The 23,374-nt window shown below is 39.6% G+C and overlaps 1 protein-coding gene across 2 annotated transcripts in view; it reads right to left on the bottom strand.

Annotated features, from left to right (window-relative positions):
- The window catches only part of CBLB (Cbl proto-oncogene B), a 195,397-nt gene that overhangs the window by 68,609 nt on the left and 103,414 nt on the right, over window positions 1–23,374 (bottom strand). For both annotated transcript variants that reach the window (XM_048816329.2, XM_075118372.1), the window contains exons 5-9: window positions 19,466–19,622; window positions 14,769–14,890; window positions 11,107–11,244; window positions 9,362–9,449; window positions 5,110–5,241 (exon numbers count right to left, since the gene is read on the bottom strand). In XM_048816329.2, coding sequence (XP_048672286.2) covers window positions 5,110–5,241; window positions 9,362–9,449; window positions 11,107–11,244; window positions 14,769–14,890; window positions 19,466–19,622 — 637 coding nt within the window. The remainder of the gene's footprint in view (window positions 1–5,109; window positions 5,242–9,361; window positions 9,450–11,106; window positions 11,245–14,768; window positions 14,891–19,465; window positions 19,623–23,374) is intronic.

Here is a 23,374-nt window from a genome sequence, read left to right as displayed (position 1 = left end):
AAGAGGTCTTGGTGCAAATCAGAAACAGGTCCACCGATATTTTACTGGACAAAGTAATTTATTCCACTAGTGGCCTGAATTTTATTTTTATATATTTATAAATATAATATATTATTTATATAAACCTATATATTATATATATTAACATGGTCATTATTGCAAATTAGTTTTTTTTTAAAGTTGACTTTTAAATAAAATAATCAAAACATAATTCTTTAAAATGTTAGCTTAAAACCACCCAAATGCCAAATATAACACTTTGCCTTTTAGGCTTACATTTCAATGCTCATTCACAGATAGACATCAGAAAATCCAAAACCATAGTTCTCGGGATGTTTGACTGCATTGTTAACAAACACATGAACAGAAGTGTTTGTTAGCGCTGCACGAAATTAGGTCAAGAGCTTTTCATACACGTGATTTTGTGTGTCCGTCATCAAAATCTTTGATAAAACATCTAAGAAATGCCAAGGTAGTATGCCAAGTGGCTTTCAAAAAGCCAAATTCGGTTTGCCTAGTAATCCCACAGACTTCATTGGTGAGTAAAGCAAGGAAGATTTGGCCCTTTAACTATATTTTAAGTTCTAATGGACAAGATCACATCTTACAGAGAAGCAGTAAAAGTAACTACAAAAAAAAAAAATTGCTTTTGACTGGCACGATGCATATGTGACCACTACTGCGTTGTATTAATTTAGATCTGCATCTGAACTGTAGAAGTCAAAACTAATTTGATTTAAATTCAGAAATTATGTCAAGGTTTCAGAGCTTCCTGTCTATAATTTTGACACCTTTTATTTGTAATGTTAGATGCAGCGTTGGCGAAAGAGCGATAAGGGCATCAGTATTAACTCACAGTTTACAAAAAATTATCCTGAAATTTCAAGCAAGCTCAATTCAATTCTTAAGGATGAAAGAACAGACCTTATTTTATCTGGCAATACTTTACTGTAGCCTATAGTCTGTCATCATTAGTACCCTGACGAATGCTTTACAGTCTATCAGTGTACCACCCCTTAAGGCAAGAAAACTAGAGTAGCTGCTTCATGTCTGCAGTAACTTTTCCCCCAAGCGCTTCCACTTACAAGCTTCGTCCTGAATTTCACTTCTGTATCTGAAGATCCAATCCATTAATTACTAACTATGGGGAGCAGGCATGTTACTCACCAACTTAGCAGAGTTATGTAAAGCAAGCCTGTATATTTATCCTTTAATGCTAGATAAATAAAATAAATAAAAGACTTTCATCCTTGGCCTATTTTTTGAGATAGTATCCCCCACAGCTCTTGATTTACTGGGCTGACATCAGTACTAGGGCCCAAAACCCTAACAAATTGCTTAAACCAGGGGTCTCAAACTCAAATGACCACAAGGGCCACGTGAGGACTAGTACATTGGCCCGAGGGCACACCATTGACCACCACCCCCTGCTGTCCTGACCCCGCCCCCACCCCACCCCTTCTGTGATGCCCCGCCCTGCCCCCCCCTTCCCACTCCTTCCTTGCCCCCATTCCAACCCCTTCCTGAAATCCGCACCCCAACTCTGCTCCCTCCGTGCCACCAGGGGGTACAGAAGGGGTGCGTGGTGTGTTAGGGGGCTCAGGGCAGGGGTGCAGGGTGGGTCAGGATGCAGGAGGGGTGTGGGGTACAGCAGGGGGCTCAGCTGCAGGAGAGGTTCAGGGGCGGGTCAGGCCTGGCGCGCACCAGGGACAGGGCAGGCTCCTTGCCTGCCTGCCCTGCACCTGGGCCGCTCCGGGAAGCGGCCAGTACCTGGGGTAGGGGCTGGGGCCACAGGGGTCTGTGTGTTGCCTTGGCCACCCCTCCAGGTACCTCCCCCAAAGCTCCCATTGGCTGGGAACAGGGAACTGCAGCCAATAGGAGCTTCGGGGGAGGTACCTGGAAAAGCAGCCAGGGCAACACACAGACCCCTGTGCCCCCTCCCCCAGGTCCCGGCCACTTCCCGGAGCGGCACGGGGGCAGGGAGGGAGCCTGCCCTGCCCCTGGTGCGCGCCGGGCCGGAGCCGCTCTAGGTAAATGCTGGGGGGAGCGAGGGTGCCACAGGGAGCTGGCGGGCCACAGAAAATACACTAGGGCCACATGCGGCCTGCAGGATTTTGAGACCCCTGGTTTAAACCTAACTTCATTTCAGGGGAATCTCTTTTGTGGTTGGATCCATCATGTATTTCTTTTACTTTTCTAGTCAACTAAAGATTGCAGAGCAGACCCCCCCGCAAAAACAAAGTTTAATTACTACTCTGTTTTCTTTGCTACCTACCAATGTCAGCAGTTTGCACAGTGGACTGTAGACACACTATGTGCCTCACCTAGTCAGGGGATGCTTCCGGTCAAACTAGTTTATCTTTGCCAAGCTAACTAAACAGTACAAAGTGTCAATATTTTTCATGTACAAAACTGCACATGACCGTTGTGATGCTGAATATGAGCAAAGATTTTTTATGAAAACTTTTAATATTAATATACTGTACAAAGTGATACACGCTCATAGCATTTACAAATTCAGTGTACAAACCCCTATTCAGGAAGGTATTTAAACACCTAACTTCAAGCACAGGGAGTTCTCCTATTGAAATCAATGGCCCTACTCATGTACTTGAAGTTCAGGGTGTCCTTACATATCTTCCTGAACAGGGTCCCTAGAGACCCTAAAATTGAACATATTTCTGACTGCAATCAGTAAGTTATACCAGAAAATTTTTTACATAAATGGTAATACCAGGAGACACAAGAAATAATCAGCTAAGGAAACTGCCTTGAAATATGTAGCCTTTCACCTTCAGAACATTGGTTTCAATCGAATCCAATTTGTGTTGAATGTAAATTGTCATCTAAGTACCACTGGGCTGCCTTTGTGAAATAAGTTGAACTAATTACTTCTTATAGCACTTGTGGCCATATCACAAAAGAAACCATCACAATTGTCATCATTGTTGAAAGTCTGAGAAGAGACACCATGAACTGTATGGACGTACAGTGGTTACCATTTTAAAGTCAACAGCAATATCTTCCTAGGGCTATTTTCCCTTGCACAGTTATATCATAGAAGTAGCCCTACAGAACAGGGTTAGTGCATGCTAAAATGGCAGCACTAGGAGGCTTCTATTTATGCTGCTTGTACTGTACTTGGCTTGTCAGAGAATTCCATTTTCCATGACTGCCTGTCTGCCCTCAACTTTTCCAAAATATTAACTCATGTCTAGTAACACAAAAATAAAATTACCATCAGCTGAGCTCTGCATGCTAAAACAGTAAATGAAACCAAGAAGCGATATCTACAGGCATACACACGTCAAAATATACCTACCCATGCATATACATGTACATAGCTATGTTATTGCAAAAACCAAATATGCAGCTCCCATAATCTGCATAAGTTTAGACATGATGCAGAATAATGCAATTTTCTATACATATACACTCCTAACAGAACAGATTATTACAGTTCAGAAAAAATAGTTTTCTGGGGGGAAAGAATTGTTAATGACGCTCTTACTGTCTGTGTAATGTAAAAGTAATAAGCTAAATTAAAGATTCCTAAATAAAAGACTGTTGCAAACTGACTTCCACTGTATCATGTTTAGCATTCTATGAAGATTTGAAGTTGCTTATTCAATTTATTAAATAACACAGATGTTTCACTGAGAGGCAAAAAAGTATTGGAAATCTCTCCTGAGGCATGTCTAATGAGCCATTATGACAGCAATTAAACAATAACCCACTGGCAGCCTGTAACAACTGACATTGCTACAGTATGTTTCTTCATCTTCTCATTAATTATACAGGAGTTAAATCTGCAATGAAGTTTGATTAAATTGAAAATGTAATTGCTAATGGAAGACAAACCCAACGCTCATTTTTTCATTAAGAGTTGGCTTGCTAATGATTACACTTTAGATGGGAATCTGAAAAAGATTTCTGATCAGGTTTTGAGCCAGAAGGAGCTCCACTGAAGTTAGTGGAGGTATGCTGGCATAAAACCAATGAAAATGAGATAAGAATCAGGGCCTCTATTTCTATTCTTCTTATTCATTATTTGTATTACAGCTGCACCCCGAGATTGGCATCTCATTGTGGTACACCGTGTACAAACACAGTAAGTAACAGCAAGGCAGAGGCAGAGGAAAGGTGAGGCAACTTGCCCAAAGTAGCAATACTGAAAAGATTCATTTTCAAAAGAAGCATCAGGAGAAATCCTAAAGCTCCGATCCGTAATGAGGAATAACCTCTCTGCATTTTTAAGGGGTTTGCAAACTGCTCTCTCTGCAATTTTTTAAATCATGCTGCTTGTTAAATATGCTGAACTAAAGGCGCCTATGCTCTTTTCCCCCAGAACTGGTCTAGCGTGGGCAGGAGCTGGACACACCCCCCCGAATTGTGCCACCACAAGCTCTCTCCAGCACACTCACTTCTGTAAGTGAGAGGATAATTTCACAGCTGGCCGACAACTGTAATAAAAAGCTGTGGAGGTGGGTTTCTGTGATGCTGGCACTATCCACTTGGAAGTGGACCGAGATCACGAACTCATTTTTCACAGGCCAATCACTATCGGAAGGTGAATATGTTATTACTCTCATGAGTGCAATCTGAACCAGTGACCTAGTGGTTAAAAACACTCAAACACATTTTGTCCCCTCGTTCAAGTGAGCTGATCACTAGGGAACCCTATAAAGACCTCATGCATCACAAATCCCTGTATAGTCAATCATATAACTCCCAGCTGCTGCCTGCCCTCACCTTTCCCTCAGCTCACTTCATAAAGCAATCCATGTGGTTGAGTGGGCAACCAGGGTCCCAGCATTCATCTCCTCACTAGGCCCTGATCTGGCAAAAGGTTTCCAACAGCAGCAATCAACAAATGCAGCCACCAGGCCACTCAGCTCAGATGCTAAGGATTCCTGTATTAGCTTTCCCAGGTGCAAGAATTAAGCCCATAAATGTTACTGAGTTTACCATTTTAAAAGCGTATCGCTGGTTGTGACTTTACTAAACGCTAGAGAAGGAGGAGGTGAATGGTCAAGACATACTGAAAACAGCAAGAGGAATAATAAAGCAATCCATCCTTATTGTCTGCTGACTGAATTATGACTGTACCTGCCATGCTGTAAGACAAGAAGTGCACATGAGATGTCCACAAGGCTCAATCTTCACATCTTTATCATTCTCTGCACAGATTTTACACAGCTGGAAAGTGGAACCCATTTCACAGTACAATTCGTATTGTTCCTGGAACAAGAGAAAGTCAAGGTCAGTATCACTAGTATGATCAGTAAACAATGAAATATGCTTACATTCTACTTATGGCAAGCACATGATACTGAACTTCCCATGTGGCTTACCTTTCTTAGCAGTACACAGCACTACTGTAACATCTATCTGACAGCAAAATGGAGGTTTCACACAATCCTTTTTTTTTGCTTCTTAAAAAATACAATCTGTTCTTCTAATGGCATTTCTATAAACATTATCAGTAAAACTTGTGTTTCTAAACTATCTCACTATTATAAATATATTCAAATTATAAAAAAAGAAACATTTATTAACTCCATCATCAACTTTTAGAACAAGTTACTTTGGAAAATTTAACAGGGTGGGGGGGAGAAAAATCTAATAAGTATCATTAATAAAAACAGAAACATGAAAAACCACTGGATTGCACAGCTCTGTTCCTGGCTCTCAGATATTACATGTGTAAGTAGCTTTGAGGTTGCTTTAACTCCATCAATCCACAGCTTGGAGTTTGGGAAACTGTGACCTGTAATGGAATCAGTAAATACAGGAGGCTGTGCCTTTCTCAACGGTCATTTCAATGCCAAGGAAAGAATACTGCCTTTCTTGTTTGTAATTTAGAAGAGGAAAATGAACAAGGGTCTGGAGGTCACAGGGGAGAGGATGAACAGGAGGTAAATTATGAGTCACAGTAACAGTGATTTTTATATATTTTATTTTTAGTGTGAACCTAATGCTGGTGCAAACTCCTAGACTGACAGCTGCAAGAAGTCAATTCCTTTATTTATCCAGAGAACAGATACAGTATGGTCAATGAAACATGAGCTTCCTCAATCTGCCCTCACGTGCCTCAACACACATACAGAGAGACCACCCTTGAGCATAACAAGAAAAGCTCATTCTTCACATCTCATTCAGTCCTTAGCCTCCCCATAGGAGTGCCAACATGGGTGCCATTTGGTTGTTGGTGGTTATGGTGATGTGCTCACCATCTATTTGGGAATGGTGACTGAACTTCATTTCTTGTATGCTACTGAACAATAACTGATGGCACAGACTCTCTGAATGGCATTTACCTCATCCCATCCCACCTGTCTATTTCAATTGGAAGCTCTTGGGGGAAGGGTCTCTTTCTAGCACTGTGTATTTGTTCAGTAATCATCATAATGGGGCCCTGATCCCAGTAGAGGCCACTACAAGCTATTGTAATACCAGTAACTCACTTACCATGAAGCCATAAACTTATTTGGATAACGAGCATGCCAATTTTATGGCTGTGTGTGTGTCTGGAAGTATTATGTATGCTCGCTGTGCTGTTGGGGCAGGCAGCCAACTGTAACAAACTGTAAACTGATGACTTGGGCAAGTGTGTGTAGTTTGGGAGATTTTTGCTGATTTGTGCAGGTGGCGAATGAAAGGTGTGTGCTGAGGTGAGGGGCTACATGTATTTGGTGTTACTGTGTGTGTGGTTGTGTTCATTTGTGTCTGGGGAGGGTTGTGCTTGGGGAGTTTGTGTTGATTTGTCGTGGCAGCAAATGAGCGGTGTGTGCTGCAGTGAGGGAGTGTGTGTGTGTGTGTGTGTTTGGGGTCACTGTGTGTGTTAGTTCAGGTGATTTGTATCTTCAGATTGTGCTGGGAGAGTGTTGATTGCCCTGGGAGGTTTCTGTTCAGTTGTGCAGGTGGCGAATGAGAGGTGTGTGCTGCAGTAAGGGGCTATTGTGGGTCCTGGTTGTGTTGATTTGTGCAGGTGGCAAATAAAGGGGCACGCTGCAGTGGGGGGCTACTGTGTGGGGGTTATGCTGGTTTGTGTCTTGGGGTTGTGCTGGGGAATTCTGTGTTGATTTGTGCAGGTGGGGAATGTGGGGTGTGCACTGTGGTTAGGGGCTACGTTTTATATATATATATATATATATATATATATATATATATATATATATATATATATGGAGGTATGTTGTGCGGTTCTGTGGGTGGTTTTGGAAAACTATGGCCGTTGGGCCAAGGAATCCATCCTTTGTGCAGTCTCGCTCATACAACCAATGCAACTGTTGCGTGTAAATTGGCTGTAAAGTGAGCATGGTGATTGGTTGAATTACCTCTGATATCACATTGGTCTAGGACTCTTGGCATGGCATAGATACATGCCTTACTGCAGCTGTTCACAACCCGGGTGTAATACTTAAGGTCAAAGTGACTGTGAAATTAAAAACTGTATGATAACAGACCACAAAGCCCACTGATGATTAAACCTGGTGATATGCTGAACAAAACACTCTCAGCCATGCTGGTAGCAGTTTCCATCGCTTCACACTGACTCAACGGACATTCTATCTTCAGAGTGATAAAACAGACAAGGTAAGACAACCCTGAAATCTTTATATATAATAGATGAAAAACAGATGTAGCAAAAGCTTCCAGAACTGAGAAAGGGTTTGAAGGTTGGCAGGCAAATTATTTATACTGTGATACAGTTTTTAATACTGAGAAAAGGAGGTACACAAGTTTAGGAGCAATGGAATAAATTAAAGACCCAAGTCAGATGGCAATAGCAGATGGAATAAGGTAGTGAGAAAAAGTAAAGAGCGTGCCCCAGACTCTCAGCTGCAGCCAGTATACACCAAGCACAGTTGTGGTGCTTCCCCACAGATGAGCCATGAGCAGCAACTTGCTCCTGGAGCCAGTTCTAAATCACCTGTGTCATAGTTTCTAGGAACCCCAGTGTCGCTCTCAACTATACCAGTTAGGTATGCTTGAAGGGATCCCATTAGCAGCAGCAGCAGCATTCCAACCACATCCCCAGTACAGTACTGGAGAAGGTGACTGGGAGGGTTCTAGAATAGAGCCAGCTATGCTGGATTTATGCCACCTCGGGATTCCCTCATACCAGGGGAATCAGCAGCAGTCAGTTAAACCAGCTTTCCAGCTGCCAGAGCCGAGCAATGAGCTAGAATAAGAGGTAAGGATTTGTCCTTTTAACTTCACTGACCTTTGGAGAAGGGAGGAACTATGCAGAAGAGCAGTAGGGGGTTCTTAATCAAAAAGGGCAAGAATTTTGGGCCAGGTGGCCTTTTCCCGCACATAAAAACATCTGCATAGCCCTAGTCTGTATTATTTCAACATTAGCATAAACAGGAGAAGGAGGGTGTCAGCCTTCTGGAAGTTTCCACACAATCATTTTAGATAGTCTCCTACTCAGGGATAGACATTTTAATAATGAGCTCCCACTAATCCAGTGTGTTGCAAACAACATTTTTCTTCCTGTAAATTCTGTAAACGTGGTATGCAAACGGCATTTAGAACTGCCAAAGACCTAACAGGTCATCTGGGCCTTCCTCTGCAGCCAACAGAAGAATATTTCATCAAACACTGTATAAAGTTGTGTCTGGTCAATATAAAAGCTTTCCAGCACTTCCACAAGTTCCCCGGAGACTATCCCAAAGTTTATAGAAGTTGCTGTCAGGAAGATTCTCCTAATAACTAGCCTATAATCTTCCTTTCCTTCTAATTGTGTACCATGGTACAAAGGGGTACCATTCCCTTTCCTCTAGTTTCAAATATCTGCAGACTGGTGTCATGCCAATGCCTATCCAAACTATACATATATTCAGGTATTAAGTTTCCCAAATATGCCATTCCCTCCAGCCTTTTAATAATGTGTTCCTTTCCCCTGAATTCCCTCCAGTTTGTATAGCACATAAGGGAAAGAAGACACACACTAGGAAATGGTAACCTTCTGATAATACCCCATGTATTTTCTTTCTGCAAGCTCTATACAGTTGGATATTCAGACTTCAAAGCGACTTCCAAGCCTTACTTTATTTCCCTGTTCCCACATCACTATTACAAAATATTAAACTTCTTAACCCTTCAGCACACAAAGAAAATGTTAGCAGCTGTGAAAATATTTCCCCCTCCCAAAACATGGTTAAAATCAAAAGAGACATCTGCATTACCATCATCTTTAGATTTTAAGACTTGCCATCCAGTTCTTTCTCAAACCCCTTTTTTGTCAATCACAATCTCAATAATTTTTCTCTAATATTTTAATAAAAAAACATATCACTGCTGGATAGGGCACCAAGCAAATAAGGAACAGAATTTATAACATGCAACATACCTGTGTAACTTTTATGTGATCATGTGGAGTAGGTTCATTTAATCCTGTCAGATCAGGATTATAACTTCGTCCATCTGGGTATAGATAGCTGAATTACACAAATTATTATTAAGATTTATATTCCCACAACTTTCATTGTTAAAGTAAATTATGAAATTATGGTTAGCCAATAAGGGAAACATCAGATATTAATTAAAATGTATCTTATTTCTCCTGAGCCATATTTCCCAATTTCTTTTAACAATTGGCAATTGGTTAAACAGAACTTAATTATACTAAAATTATCCTTGGCACTATCTGAGGTCATCTTGCAACAGAATATGCTTAGTTGGGCCCACATACCCACACAGAGTCGCAGTGATCTCAAAACCATCTGCATGGTTCTAGTTGCTCAGTGTGATGCATGTAGCTGAGAATTCAGCGCAATGGAAAACAAATGACAGCAAGGGAAGAAAATTGTATCTATGTTTATATTTAAGTAAATAATGAAAATAAACTATATTTAGAATCCATGGGCTTAAAACAAGAATAGCTAGGGATATTAAAATAGTAGGGTAAGGAAGAAAACTATTTTGATGTTAGTTAAGGTTCAGCTGAGTTTTATACCGAAAGCAGGGATTCAATCTTATTGAAAGTTACATTTTATAGGGACACGAGTTATTTAAAAACACACACACACACGCACCCCCCTTTAAAAATCAGTTTAATCTCATCTGGAACCATATATTAAAATGGATAAATCATAATGATATGGTTATTGTATGGTCCCACTAAAGGGCAGACTCAAGGTTGCCTGGGTTTCTCGACTAGGTATTTCCATACCTTAACATGTCTGGGTTTAAAACACTTCGATTTGGGATAATTACAACATTCCTGTAATGCACTCACCCTAAATTACTGATATGTACTCTCAACCTTAACTATTTTTCTGTACTTCTTGTCTAGGAATGTTATAGGAGCAACAATAAAACATCTTCTGTTTTACAAGACAGGAATCCTGATACTTTGTTCAGATAAAACCACTTAGCATTCAAAATTTTAAATGATACTTTTAGGAATAGAATTAATTGGCTGAAGTAGAGCAGTAATCTCTGATTTACTTTTAAAAGTAATCCCAAAGTGTAAAAACACAAACACACACTCCCCCCCCCAAGAGTGATACAGATGCCTATTTGTGGCACTCACCACAAAGAACCAACGTCCTCTTAGAAAAGTTACAATTTTGCACAGAACTTTTAAATTCTTGAGACCTTCATAAAAAGATCAAAGTTCTCAGGGAAAATCCCAGAAAACCTGAAGTTTGGTGCGCACGTGCACGTGCGTACACACACACACACACACACACACAAATAAAATATTAAAAATCTGGGACATTTTTGGCCTATAAAGCATAGGCAAAGCTATCAAATATATTTAATATCCATTGTCCAGTATTACACAGGAGCAATTAGCAGAACTAATTGCATGATCAGCTTCTGCACTTATGACTTTTATATTAAACAAAATTTAAATTATAACTCCCCAATCTCATTTTCCCCTGGAATTTATCTGCCATAAAATATGGTCAACTTCGGTTAACTGAATTATCTTGAAGTGTTTTATAGATGAATAAAAGTAATAGTCATGGATTTCCAAACGACTACAAAACAGCCATATCATCTACTACTTCTGATGCTTTAAATTATGAATTAGCAAAGCAATACATCAATATTTTATAAAATGAAAAAGTTATCATTTGTACTCACAATCCCTCCCGGCTGCCATCAATTAGAGCTTGAAATAAAGGCTTATTGTGAGGTATAGTCTGCAAAATGTTTCCATCACCAGTTACGTATCCAATGGCCCACTGCCCCAGTCGAGTGCAACTCAGTCTGAAAATGTAGCTGGAGGACAATGAGTTACAAAGTCAATTCTAATAAAAATGCTTGGCAAAACAAATGGAGAGGAAAGGTGGTGGTTAAGGCACTGGATTGAGACTCTGGAGATCTGGACGGAGTTTCCACCTCTGCCACAGACTTCCTATGCGACCTTGGGTAAATCATATGAACTTGTCTGTGCTCAGTTTCCCACATGTAAAATTGGGAGGATAATGGTTCCCTTACACTACTTATGTATGTTGTCTACTTAGGCCCCAATCCTGTAAAATCTTATATATGTTAACTTTACAACTGAATATTCCCATTATATAACGTTATGTGTACACTTAGGTCTTTTTTAGGATCAGGGCATTACTTTGCCAGCTATTCATGGCAAGGATCATCTCCTATTTGTAAATAAGGGCCTAATGTGATTACTGATCTCACTTGGGTTCAGTAGACACTACTGAAATACAAATAATAAATTATATAAAATTACAAGAACATTTTGTATGTATAAGAGCTGTAAAAAATATAAGATATCATTGATCTTTCAGATAAACGAATGGAAGTTCTTTTGTATTAACAGTTGGATTTTTCACTTTCTGAATTTTATGCAGGATTGTGTGTCTGTTAACAAAAAAGCATTTGCAAAATCTGTAATTTTCAAAAAGGATTTTTTTTAATTTTGGAAAAATACCATTATTAATATGTAAGTTAATTCAAAACAGGCAATACAGACAACCAAAACACAAATCTTAAAAAACAAAAAAGAATAAAAAAAGTCACAGAGCAACCTAATGGAAAAATTTTTTAAGGAAGAGAAAATTAAGGGGAAAATACAGTTAATGAAAAATTCCTTAATAAAAAAGGCCTAATTTGATTTAAAATTCACTTAAAAAAATCCTTATCAGCCCCAATGTTTATATAGCTTATTTTACTCTGAAGTACTGTACTCAAAAGAGCTTCTCTGATAACATACATACAGCATGACTGAAATTCAGCCACTTTTGTGTAGAACAGGTGGCAGCCAGGAGTAAAAACCATGCACAGCACATTGCACAATAGAAGAGAAAGGAAAATTATAGGCAAGAATGCGGGAGCAAATTCTTGCTCTTATTAAAAATTATGGAATCTTCAATGTCAGACATCACCTCAGGTTTTTAATTGCTCAAACAGGAAATCCAGCCACAGAAAGGTGATCAGATTTGTAGTGTGAAATATCACTGCTTAAAGTTGTACCTCCTCCACAATAAATATAAAATGTGAAATCCTGGCATTATTGAAGTTAATAATGACGCCAAGATTTCACTGGACGAGTAACTTGTTTCTATTCACTGACTTTTGAACAAAAACTTCAGAATTGCCAGAACATTTTAAAGTGAACAAACAATTTCACTTTATATCAGCTATTTCTCCCTGGAAGGTTCAGTACTTCACGTAAGTAACCTAACAAGTTCCCTAGTGATACTAATCAGAGAGAGAGAAGTTGATCTTAAAATTAATTCTATGTAACAGGGAACATTAAAGCAGCTTTGGATAAGATTTTCTTTTGAAGTCTTCAGTTCAAGATTGAATACCTTTCTGAAAGATACATTTTAGCTAATCACTAGTTATTGGACACTTTAAAGGGATAACAATGAAATTCTATGGCCTGTGTTTTACGGGAAGTCAGACTAGATGATCTAATGATCCCTTTTGGCCTTAAAAATCTATGAACTTTTAAAGACTTTTTTTTCTTTATAACCCGACAATCATCATTTTTACTTCATTAATGATCAACTAAAGCACACTACTCTGAAAATCATCATGACCTCTTTATTTGGGTTTTATCATATGTGCATGAGATCAGTATCAACTTATCTAAACTGGTAAAGCAAGATTCCTTTACAGGCCAGGTAACAAGATATGATTTAGGTTTTGTTAAAAGAGAAAACCCAATATTGGAAATTATTTTCCAATGACATTCTCCTCATCCTGCCAATTTTCAGGATGTTTCTTCAGTCAGACATAAAAGTGTGCCCCTAAAGTGTTAGGAACCTAAACATTAGAACATGAAAGGTGAGAAAAAGAAAGTGAAACTGGTTTAGGGTGACCATATGTCCCGTTCTGGCCAGGACAGTCCCTTTTTTAAGACCTATCCCGGCTGGCCTGACTTTTTTGGCAAAAGTGGGCATTTGTCCCATTTGCCCTTGCTAACTGATGATCAGTGGGCATGAGCAAACAGGATAAATGCCCAGTTTTGTCAAAAAAGTGGTGCAGGGGGATGAGCGGCAATGCGAGCTTTGCAGGGATGGGGAGAGAGAGGCAGGGCTCAGGCAGGGGTATGGCTCGAGCGAGCAGTGACACCAGTCCCAACCCCATGCGAGTGGCAGGCAGGGCTCAGTAATGATGCTAGCTGAGGGGTGCAGGCAAGTGGTTCGGATCAGCCCCACATGTGGGATGGGGGAAAGCGGGGGGGGGGCTTGGGCTAGTCCCATGCGGTGTCCCATTTTTCCATTGGAAATATGGACACTCTACACTGGCTAGAAAACAACTGAACAAGAATGAAGTGATTCATGTATTTGCATTTGCCAAAACTGAGTGAAGGGGAAAACACAAATAGTACAAAGTATAAACATAAATAGGGAAAGTTAGCTCAGCTGAATAATTCAATAGGTATAGTAACACAAGATTTTTAAAATTTACACACACACACACACACACACACACAAATCTGATCATTTTTAACCTTGTCAATGTACAGTTCCTATGACATCAGACAATTACTGATGAGCCAAGTATGTGCTTTTGACAACAACATATTGTAAGTAATACTAATTAAATTATGACAGTGGCACTGGAACACTTTTTTACAGTGGGGGCGCTGAAAGCCAGTGGTTCCCAAACTTTTTACTTCGCAAACTCCCCCCCCCCCCCTTACCCGTCCGCACTTCCTCTCCCCAGAGCTGGTGCAGGACCGGACCATGGCTCCGGGAGGGGGGGGGAGGGACACAAACAGAGGTAAGGGGGGTAATGAAGTAAAAAGTTTGAGGATCACTGGCTTTCAGCACAAGTTGTCACTTTAAACCCCAGATGCAAGATCAGTCATCCCTCTTGTTACTAGCTCTCCTGATGTTATCCCAAGCCTCAAGATGTTACTATTTATTTATATTACACAGATACATTTGGTGTGTTTCTTAAAGTGAGGGGAATCTCAGCATTTTCTTAAAGTAAGTTTCTAGCCCTTGAGGGTACAGATCAAAAAAAGCTTGAGGATTGACTCTCGTTTTTTGAGCACTCGGGGTGGCAAAACTGCATCCTGTTACAAAAAAAGGGCTTGAAGTTTGCTTCAGCTACAGTCTTTATAATAGAAACTGCTATATATTAAAAATCATACAGTTTTACTTTGACAAACGGAAAAAAAGATGTTGGCGAATCAAGTTATCAATTTGCTCCCCTCGAACCAGACAACAAATGGATGTGACCCAGGAGTATGGATCCAGTATAATTACTTAGCTTTAGAGACAGCCAAGTTTATTTGTAAAGCAGTAATCAGTGAAACCTCTTACCTCCCAGGTTTGGTGCTGTATTTCTGTAACCTTGCTTTGACTTCATCATATGTTAGGAATGCCATATACCCAGGGTGTGTCACAGCTAAGAAGTTCCAGTTCCTTAAGATTGAACCCCAAGGCTAAAAAGAATACAAATAATGAAATGATAAATCCAATTAGATAATTGTTAGAATAAAACTCAAGACTACTTGTGACAAAGACTGAAATTATTTCAGGCTATTTCACTTAAAATGTACATATCTGATTTAATATAGCTGTTTAAGGCGCTGATCCTTCAAAGACTTTCACATGTGCATAACTTTATGCATTGTGAGGAGTCCTTCAAAGTTCTTCAATGTGTCAAGTTAAGCACTTGTGTAAGATCTTTGGAGGATCAGTATCTCAAGGTTCACTGATAACATATGTAGTCCCAGTAAACTTATTAAGTGTTATGACTGATAGTAAGTGTTCACAGAATTGGGCCCCGAAATAGCATCAAAAGTCTCATGAAAGCTGCACAGTTTGTATGAATGCACAGCAAAGAAGCATGTTACAGCTTTATTTTTTCAAACAAGACCCTGCATTATTATACTAATAGACTAAGTCTAGTGGAGCACTGATTTTTGAACTGTCATCCTTTTTATTACTCTACACTTCTTGATCCTGTCAGTTGTCATACCAGTATTATGGCCAGGGAATGAGATGAACAGTGACAGTGTTACTTTCAGGGTATTGACGAATCATCATTGCCACTTCACTTGAGTCACAATTACTTCAAAAAGCTGGCACTGAAGCACACCTGACATGTCAGATTATAACCTCAATCAAAAGAAAACATCTTTTATTTCGGTATTTAAGGTACCAACATAAAAAAAGTGAGTGTTCAACAACCAACATTTTGAAAGACAATAGTGCCTCTCAGTGGCTAAAGGATTTGTGGCGGGGTTGGGGGTGCGCCTGTGTCAAGGAAGAGAATAGAAGAGGGAAATCGGGATGAGATAGTCTATCTTGAGACTGTTCAACTCTCTCTTATGCAAATTCCATTTACAGGTGACATTTTTTAGAAACATGCTGCTTGTGCTAGGAAAGTGGGGATAAAATGTGTCAGTTATGAAGGTTTTTGGAAGCCCCTCTCTGTCAGAGTAACAATTCTTCAGGAGAGCTCTCCAGTTCATGAGTCAAAACAGCTCTTAACCAAACCTAACCTCCTAACAATCTACAAGACACCGCAGGGCCAGAACAAAATATATTTCTCAGCTCACTGCCTTCCCTTTCCATAATTATAGTTAATATATAGAAATTAAAAGAGCAAAAAGGTCTGTGTGTCAGATTTGTAAGCAAAGCAGGAAAAATAGGATAGCTTTCGTATAAAGAGTAATTGTACATTACTCCAAAGTATACTAATTTATGGTATAGTTAGTAGGAGTATTCCTCTTAGAACCTCTTGTAATCAAACCCCCAAGCCAAGGTTTGGGTTTGTTTACTGTGATCCTAGGCACCCTTGTATTCACACCTGAAACACCGCTGCAGTATTTGTACAAAATATGCTTTGTGAGGTATTAGCTAGCATGTTACTCACACTGATATATCAATATCATTGTAAAATGCATGTATTAACCTTATATGTGAAGTTATGAATTCTCTCTGTACGATGTTACTGGAACATGTTTAAGACCTGACAGTCTAGCCTAGGTAAAGGTGATAAACACATCTGTCCTAGGTAAAGGAATGTGGGTTAACCTCAATTTACGTATTAACCATAAACAAAATTATGAAGCTAAACCTGCCTGAACTCGACAGATAGCGAATTAACATGGCTCCTTCACCCTAGAGAGACTCAGGAGACTGAATTCCCCAGGAGGCCTTCCTGACTTGTAAGACAAAGGCAATCCCTTAGGGAACAGAGAGAGACTCCTGTGACATCCTGTATCCCATGTTCACCATATTTATAAGGTTATGATATATTTTGTACAAAGTATGCCTTGTGAGGTGTGATGTGAAAACTCAATCTGCTGAATATTAGTATCCTGTTGAAATGTGTGTAACATCACTGCATATAAAATTATGAGATTTTGCTATATCATTACTGAAAAATGTAACTCCGGGTAACAGTTTTCAGAGACAAAGACACACTAGCAACCCCAGACAGGTTTCACCAAAATCGAGTGGGCTATCATTTCCTTAAGCAGCCATTCTTCAGCAATGGAGAGATGTTAAAAAGAAATTTACATTTCATCCCAGACATGGTTCAACTCTCAAGTACAAAGGGAACTGTTTATCTACACCCCAGCAGGGGTTAATCCTTAAAGAAAGGAGAGTATGAAAATAAGGGACAGTGACCGCCACATAACCCCTCTCCGTCTTCCATCTCTCTGCTTGTGACAATGACTCTCAAAGCACTGAGCAAAGGGGGGGGGGGGGGGGAAGAGGGGACAGTGGTCCCAGACTGGAAGGAGATGCAGCATGTGAAATGTATTGCAGCTGATGGTGAGATAACCCTTTTTTGCTTTTAAACCTATGAGCCTTGGTAAAGTTTAGGAATTAATTTGTGTTTATCCATTTGTTTCTTTTGTAAGCAATCCTGACTTATATGCATCTCTACCTGTAATAATGTAATATCTATCTTTCTATAATTAATAAACTTGTTTTAATGTTTTATCTAAACCAGTGTAGTTTGGTTGAAGTGTTTGGGAATCTCTACTTAGGCTGGTGCATAATCATTACCCAGTGTTGGAATGATGGACTTACTATGAGCTTATATGGTCCAAGAGGATACTGAGCAGTGCAAGATGCACATTTCTGGGGAACAAGGCTTGGATTGAAGAATATGTGGGTGTCGCCCTGTCTGGAATAGATGAATGGCTGGGACAGCATTCATGTAACATAGTTGGAAGTGATTTTACATGCTGGTGGCTGTATATGCGCAGGCCAAGAGTGGCTGTTCTGGCTGCAAAGCAGTGTAAAAGGCACCCCAGGCTATAGAATTAAGGGGACACTACTGTTCAATGTCTCAACTCCATCTTTATCCTTCACCTAGAAAATAAAGCAGGTGATTTGATCTTTGGCTCCTGGCCTGGCTGGACCGTAAAAAGCTGCAAAGGAGACGGTTGGTGAGAGAACCCATCTTGAACAAAGACAGTATCTTGCTAGACAAAGTTTTAGAGGCGTTTTCACTTTTATTTGCTTGTAACCATCTCTATTTTTATCTCTTTTACTTGGTATCACTTTATCCTTGCTCTTTTGTTGAACTTGTTTTATTTTTAGTATAGGCCAATTCAGTGCTGTGTTTGAAGGGAAGAGTGTATTTAATAAATTGTGATGTACTGACTCTAAGAGCAGCAAACTTTATATATTCTGTAAATGCACAGCAGAAGGGGCTGAGGATTGCAGAGAAATATCTCTGAGGGCTGGAATGCTGCAATTGTTACCTACTAGCAACATTTGGGCCGGGAGAGCCTCAAGAGGTTTGCTTGTGAGGAAGATAAACTGGAGGGGCAGGCAGCTGACAGTCTAATTGCCAGCAAAACTCATTCTTAATGAGGCAGAGAGGTAACACAATGCCCCCACAGCTCTTGGTATCCCCAGGAACCTTTTACAGTTACCAACCTGAAAACCAGTTCAGCTTCAACAAAAAGGTTTCAGAATTTTCTGCTGAACACAGAATAAGTTTTTGTTTGGAATAGAAACTTATTCAAACCAGGCAAAGTTTAGGTGTTTCAACTGAATTTTGCAATGAAATGTTTTGTTTAACTCAAACCCCAAACTCAAAAGCAAAGCTTGGAAGGTGCAAAACCATATAAGCCAAAGATTCACACAAATCCTTGAAATCCAAAATAGCTGAGTTTTACACTAGCTCTAGCAAAGGCACCAGTAAAAAAATAAATAAATAAAAAAAAGTCTTGAAATATAATGATAAAAGATGCATTTTGGTTATTTCTGTAAGGGGAATGCTTTGATTGTGTTTTGAGACTCTGAGTTTGGCCTCAGAAGAGCTTAAACAGAGATGGGTTACACCTGAACAATTTTAACTTTGACTTTTATTGGTTCTGGCAATTGCACTTGGTGAAAGTAAGAGATGATAAAGAAACAAAAGCCCTGGATTCAACATACCCTACTATGATCCAACTTCTGCAAATGGTCCCTAGCCCTTTAATGGACTATACCAAATCCCCAGAAATGAATACGCCAGAATATTGTGGGCGTTCAAAAAAAAAAAAAAAAATCAGATCTGGATCCAGATTTCACAGTGAGCACATCTTTAACAAACAAAATAATTTTCACAAACAATTCATTAAATTGTCAATGTACACTTCAGACAAAGAAGAAAAACAGCCAATGCCTGAATAAGTGATAGACTTCATTTACCAGAATTGCATCCTAATAATTACTCCTATATACAATATATAGAGAGAGGCTAAAGTGAGCAACCCAGGCCCATATTTTTTGAGAGAAATCTAAATGCAGGAAAAAATGCATGAGTTGCCACAACTGCATCACAATTAGGGTAGCCATGTCCACAAACTATGCACATATTGTTTCATGGGTGTATCTTAAAATATAGGCTTTGATACCAAAAAACAAAAAATAAACAAAGTTAGTTCCACGGTCTAATGTTTGAGTCGTTCACTATTTTCCAACCATCTGACTTTTTTTGTCCATTTGGTGACTCACAGATCTAAGTTCTTCCATAATGCTGAAAATTTTAAGAATCTTACCTGAAATAGTCTAGTGAAGATATCAAATTCAAAAATTGAAATGTAGTCATTGCAGGTCAAGTCAATGGTAGACTTCAGAGCCATTGCTTCCAAACCGGAGCTTATCTGATGAATCTCATGAAGGCACTGCCGGAACACTTTCCATGGCACTATAGTTCTGTGAGGGGGAGAGAAACGATTTAATAAGATGCCATATTGAAGAAATTTTCTTATTTAGACAGCACAACTCAAGCCTGACATTAATTTAATTATGTTTGATTTTGCTACAAAAACTAAAGCTCAGTTTTCTGCAAGGATTCAATCAAATGCTAGTACATCTTATTTTCCATTAAATGGATGTTGTTAAACTCCCTTTTATTTTATTATGCAAAATATTCAAGCCAAATTATTTCCCAAAATGGTGTGGTGGTGAGTTTTTTGTTAGTTTGTTTTTACTGTAAGTGAATTTTGTGCACGGGAAAGTTGATGGAGTCTCTGGTTCCAAGATTAAAATCCTCTATTTATCCACAGAACAGGTACAGCAAACCACCCCACATGATCCCAATCTTGACTTGAAAGAAACACCTCTGAGATGGATGGGAAGTTCTGTCTTCATGGTCTTTGGCCTCTGTTCAGACTAACAAGTATGCTACTTAGTGCCTACCGTGATTGCAGTTTTTGTGATTAAGGCTCATTTATACCAGTTCAATTTGTACAGGCCAACAACCTTCAGATAACTGCTATGACACCACTACTCAAGGCTGAGTTCACATCAGCAACCTAAGGAAGGGAAAGGCTCTTTAAGACACTGCCAAAGAGTGTGGCTTGCTCTATTTGACTATATGGCTGTTCTCCCGACCCCCTCCCAAAGAAATTGCTTTTAGAAATAAGAACATTGTTACAGAATGAGTAGTAGTGACAAACAAAGGAAAAACTGCAGGATGACAGCAATGGTAACGGGTTATAACAGTTACATGGATATTAGAGTGCAGCTCTTACCATGTCTATATCTGCACAAATTTGAAAGCTCTTCCAATAAATAATCCAAACTACTTTTCTGAATCCAATTTAGTAGCTAACTTTGAAGCAACTTTTGAGACTTTATTCAATAAATGATTTTATTCAATGTTTGAGACTTTATTCTCTTTTCTCCTGACTAGAAACAAGGTCTACCTGAGCATTTAAGGAAGGGATTTAGTACTTGAGGACTCAACAGTTCAAGATGCTACTAGGCTGAGAGCCTGCTACTGGGGGTGGGGGGAAATCCTGCTTCCCTTCTGAAGAATGCAACAAGGGCTGGGGGAAGGCACCTCTCAGCCCAAAGTCCTAGCAGCATGGAGAAAAAGAAGAAGCCTGTTGATGCAAACGAATTCAACATAGGATGAATAGGTGCTACCATTAATGAGGAAGGGCAGCTGAAATGTACTGAAGGCCTCATTCAGCTAGACAGAGGCCGGCTGAGTGCTTTGAGTTGTCAAGCATTAACAGGGAATGAGTCCCTTATCCCTGTGCCACTGGCAGAACCTGCCCCTACTTTTATTTGTAGCTCTGGAGCAGAGCGTGGCAGGCATGGAAAGAGCAATTCAAAACGAAGACATACTAAACTGATCCTCTCTAGCAGAGTCACATTTTGTTCACCTCAGGTCCTCTCCCCATCCTTCTGTATCCCATGTCCCTTTTAACTCATCTGCTGCACAAACTGGCAGGTTCTTCTGCCAACCATTGTCAATGAAGATGGTGAGATCTGGGACCCCACGTGATGCCCATCACGTGGAGGAACCCTTTACAAACCATGGCAGACCACCCATCAACAACTGCTGCTGCTTCTTCTTCACCCAGACATCATTATAAAGGTTACTATCTAAATTCTGCACGGCATTAAACCCCTCCCTGCAAGGTGGACTGACTGACCTCAATGCCCCGTAGGAGTAGAGAATAGCCTACTTTACAGGATCACATTCTCGGTGATCTGTAGTTATTTGCAAGACTTTAAAATGTGTAAGATTTTGTGTTTTTAAAGCCAGTTTGTGTGTATGTGGATGCTAAAAAACAGTCTAAAGAGCCAAAAATACAACCCTCACACATGCTACAGATGCCTCATGGGCTTCTGCTGTTGACACTAACTTTAGAAAAAACCCCACAACATTTTTATTCCACAAACATTTTCACATCTCCTTTTTACATGTACAAAGTAATTCAGATTACTTAGTAATATGGAGTTATAAAAGAAAATGATAGTTATATCTGACTGTTCCACACTAAGTAAATACTTGCCAATTCACCTAACTTTAAAAAAAAGAGCTTTCAGCTAAAAGCAGAACGCTGAGGACTTGCGTTCATATTTCTGCTGCAGGGAAAAATCCTAATCTGGCCTTTACTGTATTCATAAAAGCCTTTAGACCTGGAAATCTAAATGTCATTTTGAAGCTTGTATTGAGAAAATCATAAATGATAATATATGATGAAGCCGAATAGATCTCCGCAGATATGTTCGTCTGTGTATGAAAAACAGGAAACCACAAAGAACTGAAGAGAGATACCACATCAGATGCCATTTAAAAAAGAATGCACATCAAATTTTGATCACGGTAAAGAAAGAACAAAATGTTGCACTGACTTTAAAGTACAAAGATAGAAAACCTCTGTGCATCCGTGGTGTTAAAAACTACAGTTATATATGAATTTAGGTGTCACAATTACAGGAATTAAACAGGTAATCATAAATTAGACTTCCTCTTTGATTCTCTCATTAAACTTTCTGAATGGTGACAGCATCAAGATCACAGTACTAGAATAGCAAGGGTTAGAAGAGGAAATCCAAACTCTTAAAGCTAAAATTAATCTCATATGCAAGTGTAATCTCAATACAATGCAAGCAAAAACGAGTGATGTGACAGGATTGTCAGAACTCCCTCTTGGTTCTCCACCTGCTATAGTTTCATGAAGAAATTATTGGATGTGACCAATACACAGGACCTACCATCCTCTATTCACTTAATGTTATTACCCCTCACCTGATTAAAAAAATAATATAGATACAAAACTTCAAGGTCAGACACCTTAATGCACAATTCAGCCCATCTGCAACTCAGCCTATGACAGACATGTTCACAGTTGAGAGATTAAACCAGTGAAATAACATCTGAAGTTTATCACGATAATCTTCCAGGACAGGTGTTTAAAAAAAAAAAAAGGGTGTTCCTCATCTATAGTCCACTGAAATCCATCTGAGCCCTCCCAGTTATTTCAGTGAGTTTTGGATCTAGCCTGTTGTGCCTTGACCATCATTTACTGTCCCCAGGAGAGCTGAGAACTGTTTGTTGTTGAAACACTCATTTCTGCTTCTGATAAAGTCACTCTGTAGCTTTTGGCACTAACCAGCTTGGGACCAGCCTACCTGAGGGACTGCCTCTCTCCCGGCGCCATTCCGACAGCTGTGGTCAAGAGAAGTCCTTGAGCAGGAGGCCGCCTTTCATAGAAAAGAGGGAGTTTGCTAGCAGGGTGTTCTCTGTGAGGTCTCTAGGACTATGTAACTTGTTCCTCCCCCATCTATCCTCCCCCTTTGTCAAATTCAGGCTACTTTGGACTAATCTCCCAGGCACACTGCAAAAGGTGTGGGTAGGAGTATTTAGAAAAAGCTGAGAGTAAACTTCCCACAACAGTAAAGTGGTAGAAAAGAGCTTTGGTAGGTGGCTGTCAGATTGAGTTCCTGTTTGAATGATAATTTTAATGCTGTTGTGATTTCTGGTGTATTATTACAAGTTAGGGATCTACAGTTTTGTACAGGTGTCTTTATTATTTAAATCCAAACACATTACTTCAGATGCTGCTTATAAAATGAATGCTGAGATAAGGATTTATAGAGAACAGTATGTTTGTCAAGCCTACTAAATAATGTTAGAGAAAGCTTGTTTCCTTTACAATAAAAGA

The sequence above is a fragment of the Caretta caretta genome, chromosome 1 (assembly GCF_965140235.1).
Source record: "Caretta caretta isolate rCarCar2 chromosome 1, rCarCar1.hap1, whole genome shotgun sequence".
Lineage (NCBI taxonomy): Eukaryota > Metazoa > Chordata > Testudines > Cheloniidae > Caretta > Caretta caretta.
This window is presented reverse-complemented; position numbering and strand designations above follow the sequence as displayed.